We start from the raw sequence: 7768 nt of genomic DNA on the forward strand, positions 1-7768 counted from the left end.
AACAGAAAGAAAAAAAAAGCCAGAAGTGGCACTGTGGCTCAAATGGTAGAGTGCTAGCCTTGAGCTGAAGAGCTGAGGGACAGTGCCCAGGCCCAAAGTTCAGGCCCCACGACTGGACCCCCCCCAGGAAAAAAAAAAAGGCTCATATAAAAACATCCAGATAGTCACAGCCTGTAGGAACAAATTAGAAATACAGTCACATATTTCAAAGATACACACTGATTAACCAAGGAAAATAAATCTAGCAAAACCTTAGACTGGAGGCTAGTGTTATAGTAGAGGTTTCTGGGGTGTGTGCACCCGTGCCCATGCATGCCCGTCAGTCCAGGCTGGCCTGGGCACTATCCCTTGGCATTTTCACTCAAGGCTGGCACTCTACCACTTGAGCCACAGGTCCACCCTCAGCTTTTGGCTGGTTAATTGGAGATAAGTCTCACAGACTCCTGCCCTAAGCTAGCTTTGAACTATGAATCCTCAGATTTCAGCCTTCTGCCAAAATTACAGGCCTGATTCACCAGCTCCTGACTGTGGTAGAGCCACAAGAGAGACATGCAGAGACAGAGAGCTAGCCAAGGAGAGAGAGAGCGAGCGAGCCATGGGCACCATTTCTGACATTTGTCTTTCAGAATTGAGAAAGTTGCCCACACCACCATCCATCATCTCTGCTGAGGAGGGAGAGGGAAGAGTGGAGAGTTGTCTAGCCAATGAGACAGAGAAGGTTCACAGTGAGGTTCCCTCTCTCACACACAATTCCAATCACAAGCCAAAGAACCCAGCTGGCTCCCCGGAGCACTGTCTCCTCTGCTCCTGCACGGACGGCAGGGACAGGATCAGTTTGCCAGGGTCACCAGGGCGGGACCATCTCCTCAGCTTCCACCCTTGAGAAGCGCAGCCCCGCCCCGCCCCCTGAGTGGTCCCAGCGCCTGCGCAATCAGTGCGCCCCACTGGCCCTCCCGGCAACCCCCGCGTGCGGTTCTGTACGTTAGACCCGGATCTACGAGCCGTTCCCGCTGTGGAGCCTCCGCTGCAACTGCGCGTCGCCTAGAGACAGGCTCGGCTCTACGAGCGAAACAGCCCTGGCGACCCCATAGCAAACGCGGCGGGGTAAGGAGAGAGGGGAGACACTGCACACCGGGAAATTGTCGGGGCCCGCTCGTGCCCCAGGTCCGCTGGTATGAGAGGGGCGGTTGGTTGAAGTGCGCGCGCCGGTGGGCGTGGCTGGCCTGCGTGTGACGTCATAACGCGTCGGACAAAAGCCGTTGTGGCCTCGGCCATAGGCCAGTCTTCTGTGTCGCCTGCAGTTTGAGGAAAAGCCCCGGTGATCACTTGAGCGCCCTGGAAATGACTCCCGGCAAAGAGGTTCAGCCCCCACTGTGGGGTCGGAACGTTAAGCCTGGAGTCGGGTGTCGGCTCACCCCTGTAATCCCAGCTACTCAGGAGGCTGCAATCGGAGCATCCACAGTTCGAAGCCAGCCTGAGCAGGAAAATCCATAAGACTTTTATCTCCTTTTTTTTCTTTTGTCGGTCATGGGGCCTGAACTCTGGGCCTGGGCGCTGTCCCTCAGCTCTTCAGCTCAAGGCTAGCACTCTACCGCTTGAGCTATAGCGCCACTTCTGGCTTTTCTGCTTATGTGGTGCTGAGGAATCGAACTCAGGGCCTCATGCATGCAAGGCAAGCACTCTACCACTGAGCCACCTTCCCAGCCCTCATCTCCAATTGACCAGCTAAAAGCCAGAAGTGGAGTTTTGGCTCATGGGATAGAAGACTAGACTTGAGCAAAAAGGCAGGGACAGACCCCTGAGGTCAAGCCCTAGTATTGCAGCACTTCCTACCATCTCTCACTCTGCCCCATACTCAAAAAGAGCTACTTGTGGGCTGGGAAGGTTGCTCAGTGGTAGAGCGCTTGTCTTGCATGCCTGAGGCCCTGGGTTCGATTCCTGAGCATCACATAAGCAAAAAGAAAAAAGCCGGAAGTGGTGCTGTGGCTCAAGTGGTAGAGCACTAGCCTTGAGCTGAAGATCTGAGGGACAGTGCCCAGGCCCAGAGTTCAGGCCCCACGACCGGACCCAAAAAAAAAAAAAGAGCTACTTGTGAAGGGAATTGTTTTTTAAGAAGCCAAATCAAAGCACGAGACTCATGCTCTTGTATTCTAAGTCACTTGTTTTCGTTTGTCTTTATTTTTTTTCATGTGTGTTCTGGTTTTGTAGCCCCAGCCCCAACTGACCTCATCCTGCCTCACACTCCCCTCTGCTGGGATTCCAAACAGCCTCCCCAACCCTAATAGAATTCTTAATCAGAGCCTGCCAAATTTTTCTCTTTATGTCTGGTGAATCCAAGCAGGCTTTCAAGACTTTAAAGGAGACTCTGGGGTTTAGATGATTTAGAGGATTAGATTTATCTAAACTCTGTGGTGTGTGTGTGTGTGTGTGTGTGTAAGTGTGTAAGAGATCAACGGGGAAACAATTGGCATCATTTGAGAAAATCTTAAGTCTGTCTCTTATGGACTTGTTTTCTTCTAGCTTCAGCCTTTGTGGACTTTCTGCTTCTGGCAAATAAGACTGACACATTATTAAATTCCTAAACCATGGCCCAGGTAAGTTACTATTAATATCTTCTGTTACAAATTATGTCATGTTAAGATCCCATGGACAATTCTTTGTCCTGAAACTTCTTGTGTATTAGATTCCCTTCAAAAACCTCCCGGTCATTTCAAATCCAGTGATGGATGGAGCTAACTAATCAAGTCATTGTCTTACTCTTTTCCAGCATTGTTTACCTATTGAACAAATCAGCATCTTTTGTATTTGCCAAAAAGCTGCATTAGAACATAAATGAAATTGCTTAAAGGAGAGATATTGGACCATCTTTTCTCTGCTGATAAGGATGGGCCCTATTAGTCACTCAAAGGACAAATTAACTTTTCTACATTTGAGTTTTTCAATTATATAAGACAAAATTTGCTATTAGCTGGCCTCAGCTTCAGTTAATAGTGTCTCATGGTTTGTAAGGATTTATAGGCTGGGAAGAAATGTGGCTAAGTCTTACATATATAGAGATCTGATCTTCTCTGGAAAGCTCTAATCATTGCACCCAAGGAAGTGTTCCTTGTGTTGGTCTGGAATGATATATTGTCTACTTTATGGGAGCTAGTAAGATTACCTAGATATATAAGTAATCAGACTCAGAATTATGGGTGTTCTTATGATTTTTTTTTGAAGGCTGGAATGTGGCTTAGTGGTAGAGTGCTTGCCTAGCATGCATGAAGCCCTGGGTTTGATTCCTCAGTGCCACATAAACAGAAAGAGCCAGAAATGGTGCTGTGGCTTAAGTGGTAGAGCGCTAGCCTTGGGCACAGAGAGGCTCAGGGACAGAGCCCAGGCCCTGAGTTGAAGCCCCAGGACCAGCAAAACAAAAGCAAACAAAAATTTTGTTGAACCAGATATGTAAGTATGCAAGAATGATTAAGTCTTGGATATCCAGACTAGTTTACAATCAGTTTTTAAAAAAGGATTCAAGCCGGGCACTGGTGGCTCATGCCTGTAATCCTAGCTACTCAGGAGGCTGAGATCTGAGGATCGAGGTTCAAAGCCAGCCCGGGCAGGAAAGACCGTGAGACTCCTATCTCCAATAAACCACCAGAAAACTGGAAGTGGCGCTGTAGCTCAAGTGGTAGAGCACTCGCCTTGAGCTGAAGAGCTGAGGGACAGCGCCCAGGCCCAGAGTTCAAGCCCCACGACCGACAAAAAAAATAAAATAAAAAATAAAAAAAGGATTCATTAAACAATCTGTCAGGCTAGAAATAAATGTCAGTGACAGAGTACTTGCCTAACATACACAAGGTCTAGGTTTGATCTTCAACACCATAAGCAAATAAAAACAAACCAAAAGTCAGTCATAACAAAAAAAAAAATCACATATGATGTGCTTCTACAATAAACTTAGATTTTTTTATTTTGGGTTGGTTGTGGGGTTTGTATTCAGGACCTGGGCACTGTCCCTGAGCTTTTTCACTTAAAGTGAGGACTCTACTACTTTCAGCCACAGCACCACAGGAATTCAGCATATCAGCATATAAGTATAATACCTCTTGATGAGTGTCACCTCTTCTATCATTCTCTCATCTCTCTCAACCCCATCACTCCCTTCAAGTTTCCTGGTTTCATATTCATTTGTATATATTGAATATAATGACTATTTGACTGTATTTGCCCACCCTTCCTCTCTACTTTTATTCCCTCTCTCCCTTCCCCCCCACAAACTTTGCCATCCCTCACTGACAAAATATGTTTCAGCTTTCTCAAGATAATCTTGAACTTTCAGTTTTCTTGCCTGGGTCCCCAAAGTACTGAGATTTCAGATGTCTTCCACTGCCTGGTTTGATTCTTTTAATTTCCTAGCCATATATGTATTATTGAGGTAGAACAGTAGAGACTGTAGCAACAGAATCCTTCAGGAATAGATAGGTACTTTGCTTTAAGCACATTCATTTCCTAACTTACTCTGTCATGGCCTGCCCACTCATGCCTGTTTGATTTCTGCAGTGCTCCATTTCTTACAGTATCTCTTTCATGTTTATCTTTTCCATCATTTTTGTAGGGGTTGTAAGTGGTACTGAGGATGAAACTCAGGGCTCATGCTTGCTAGATAGGTGCTCTCCCACTCAATTTACACCCTCAGACCCTTTTTGCATTTGGTTATTCTTCCCACTCCCCCTTACCCCCCACTCCAGTCATGGGGCCTGAACCCTGGGCCTGGACGCTGTTCCTCAGCTCTTCAGCTCAAGGCTAGTGCCCCTTCTGGCTTTTTCTGCTTATGTGGTGCTGAGGAATCAAACCAAGGGCCTTGGGCATGCAAGGCAAGCACTCTACCACTCTACCACTGAGATACTTTACCACTCTACACTCTACCACTAAGATACTTTCCCAGCCCCCATTTGGTTATTCTTTTCTTTTTTTTATTTTTATTTACTTTTTTTGGGGGGGGGTCCAGTTGTGCGGCCTGAACTCTGGGCTTGGGCTCTGTCCCTCAGCTCTTCAGCCCAAGGCTAGCACTCTACCACTTGAACCACAGCACCACTTCCAGCTTTTTTTTTCTTCTGCTTATGTGGTGCTGAGGAATCAAACCCAGGGCCTCATGCATGCAACCAGGCGCTCTACCACTGAGCCACCTTCCCAGCCCCCGCATTTGGCTATTCTTTTTTTGGGGGGGAGGGTCCAATCGTCTGAACTCTAGGCCTTGGCGCTGTCCTCAGCTCTTCAGCTCAAGGCTAGCGCTCTACCACTTGAGCTACAGCGCCACTTCCGACTTTTTTCTTTTTGCTTATGTGGAGCTGAGGAATCGAACCCAGGGTCTCAGGCATGCAAGGCAAGCGCTCTACCACTGAGCCATCTTCCCAGCCCCCATTTGGTTATTCTTGAAGTAGGGTCTTGGCTGGATTGGGCTATGACCCTTCTATTTTTGCTTTCTTATGTTGCTGGGAAGTATAGGCACAAAACACTGCACTTGGCCAATGTGCTTCCTCCTCTGTAGCTGGGATAACAGGTTTGTGCTTCCATGACTAGCCATTGGTTAAGATGGAGTCTCATAAACTTTCTTCTTCTTCTTTTTTTTTTTGGTCATGGGGCTTGAACTCAGGCCCTGGGTGCTGTCCCTGAGCTCTTTTGCACAAAGCTCATGCTCTACCACTGTGAGGCACAGTACCAGTTCCACCTTTTGAGTGGTTAATTGGAGATAAGAGTCTCATGGGAGTTGGTCGCCCGTGGCTCATGCCTGTAATCCTAGCCAATCAGGAGGCTGAGATCTGATAATCGCGGTTCAAAGCCAGCCTGGGCAGGAAAGTCTGTGAGACTCCTCTCCAGGGCTGGGAAGGTGGCTCAGTGGTAGATCGCTTGCCTTGCATGCCTGAGGCCCTGGGTTCGATTCCTCAGCACCACATAAGCAAAAAGAAAAAAGTCGGAAGTGGCGCTGTAGCTCAAGTGGTAGAGCACTAGCCTTGAGCTGAAGAGCTGATGGACAGCGCCCAGGCCCAGAGCTCAGGCCCCATGACCAGATCTCCCCAACCCCCACCCCCACCCAAAAAAAGACTCATCTCCAGTAAACCACTCAAAAACCAGAAGTGGCTCTGTGGCTCAAGCTGTAGAGTGCTCACCTTGAGCTGAAGAGCTGAGGGACAGCGCCCAAGCCCAGAGTTCAAAGCTCCATGACGGACAAAAAAAAAAAAAAGAATCTCCTGGGGACTTTTCTCTCTTGCCTGGCTTTGAACCCCAATCCTCAGATACTCAGATATCAGCCTCCTGAGTAGCTATGATTATAGGCATGAGCCACCAGTGCCTGGCCTTATAAACTTTGTTATGTCCAGGCTGGCTTCAAGCACCCATTTCATGATTTCCACTTCTCAAGTAGCTAGGATTAAGTCACTGTACATGGCCTTCTCCTTCCATCATAGAACAAATGTTCTTTCATTTCAGTAATACATACTTTTTGTCACCTCAGGGAGCCGTGATGTTCAATGATGTATCTGTAGTCTTCTCTCAGGAAGAGTGGGAATCCCTGGACTTGGAACAGAAGGACTTGTATAGAGATGTGATGTTGGAGAACTATAGCAACTTGATCTCACTGGGTAAGGTTATCTGCCTTTATTTTAATTTATTATTTTTATTTTGTGTGTTTGTGTGCTGGACCTAGGGCTTGAACTCAGAGACTGGACACTCTTCCTCAGCATCTTTTGTTCAAGGTTAGTACTCTACCATTAGAGCAACAACTCAACTTCCAGCTTCCTGGGTGATTAATTGTAGATAAGAATCTCAGGCCAGGCTCTGGTGGCTCACACCTGTAATCCTAGCTGCTCATGAGGCGGAGATCTGACGGTTGTAGTTCAAAGCCAGCCTGGGCAGGAAAGTCTGTGAGACTCTTACCTCCAATAAACCACTAGAAAACCAGAAGTGGCACTGAGGCTCAAGCGGTATAGCGCTTGCCTTGAGCTGAAGAGCGCAAGGACAGAGCCCAAGCCCAGAGTTCAAGCCCTACAACCAACAACAACAAAAAAAGAATCTCAGGACTTTCTTGTCCAGACTGGCTTTGAACCACAATCCTTACATTGTATCCTCCTGAATAGTTAGGATTACAAGAGTGAGCCATCAGCACCTGGCTTAGTTATATGACTTTAGAAATTAGACTGGGTTCTCTGTAACATCAACTTTAGCCACTGGATATTTTGAGAGTATATTTCAAGAAACAGTTTCATTTTCTGCTCCCTGTTTAAGGGAGTGGTTTTATCTGTATTACATTGCAAGTGAGCACCTGAAAAAGGAACATACACATATTGGTAAAACTGGGTTTTGTGCTCACAACTTTGTAATTGTTATGCAAGTCCTCTACCTCTTGAGCCATGCCGCTAACCCTTTTTGCTTTTAGCTATTTTTGAGAAGGAATCTTAGCTTTTGCCAAGTTATATCTCGGGACCCTGATCTTTACACAAAGTAGGTGGATTCCAGATCTGAAACACCACTTGCAGCTTGGTTTTCAAAATTGGGTCTTGTTTAGTCTTTTTTTTGGGGGGGTGGGGAGTGGGGGGTGGTCTTGGGGCTTGAAATCTGGGCCTGGGCACTGTCCCTCAGCTCTTGAGCTCAGGGCTAACACTCTACCACTTGAGCCATAGTACCACTTCTGGTTTTCTGGTGGTTAATTGGAGATAAGAGTCTCATGGATGGAGCTGGGAAGGTGGCTCAGTGGTAGAGTGCTTGTCTTGCATACATGAGGCCCTGGGTT

At 47.2% G+C, this 7768-nt stretch overlaps 2 protein-coding genes across 2 annotated transcripts in view; one reads left to right on the forward strand and one right to left on the reverse strand.

The window, feature by feature from the left end:
- Window positions 1-7768, reverse strand: part of LOC105993073 (zinc finger protein 567) — a 130312-nt gene that overhangs the window by 53799 nt on the left and 68745 nt on the right. The gene's annotated exons all lie outside the window — the stretch shown is intronic.
- LOC105993126 (zinc finger protein 260-like) overlaps window positions 1-7768 on the forward strand; it is a 29329-nt gene that overhangs the window by 17791 nt on the left and 3770 nt on the right. The window contains exons 7-8 of the mRNA XM_013026286.1: window positions 2394-2413; window positions 7175-7186. Coding sequence (XP_012881740.1) covers window positions 2394-2413; window positions 7175-7186 — 32 coding nt within the window. The remainder of the gene's footprint in view (window positions 1-2393; window positions 2414-7174; window positions 7187-7768) is intronic.

Source organism: Dipodomys ordii, unplaced genomic scaffold, assembly GCF_000151885.1.
Source record: "Dipodomys ordii isolate 6190 unplaced genomic scaffold, Dord_2.0 Scaffold92, whole genome shotgun sequence".
Lineage (NCBI taxonomy): Eukaryota > Metazoa > Chordata > Mammalia > Rodentia > Heteromyidae > Dipodomys > Dipodomys ordii.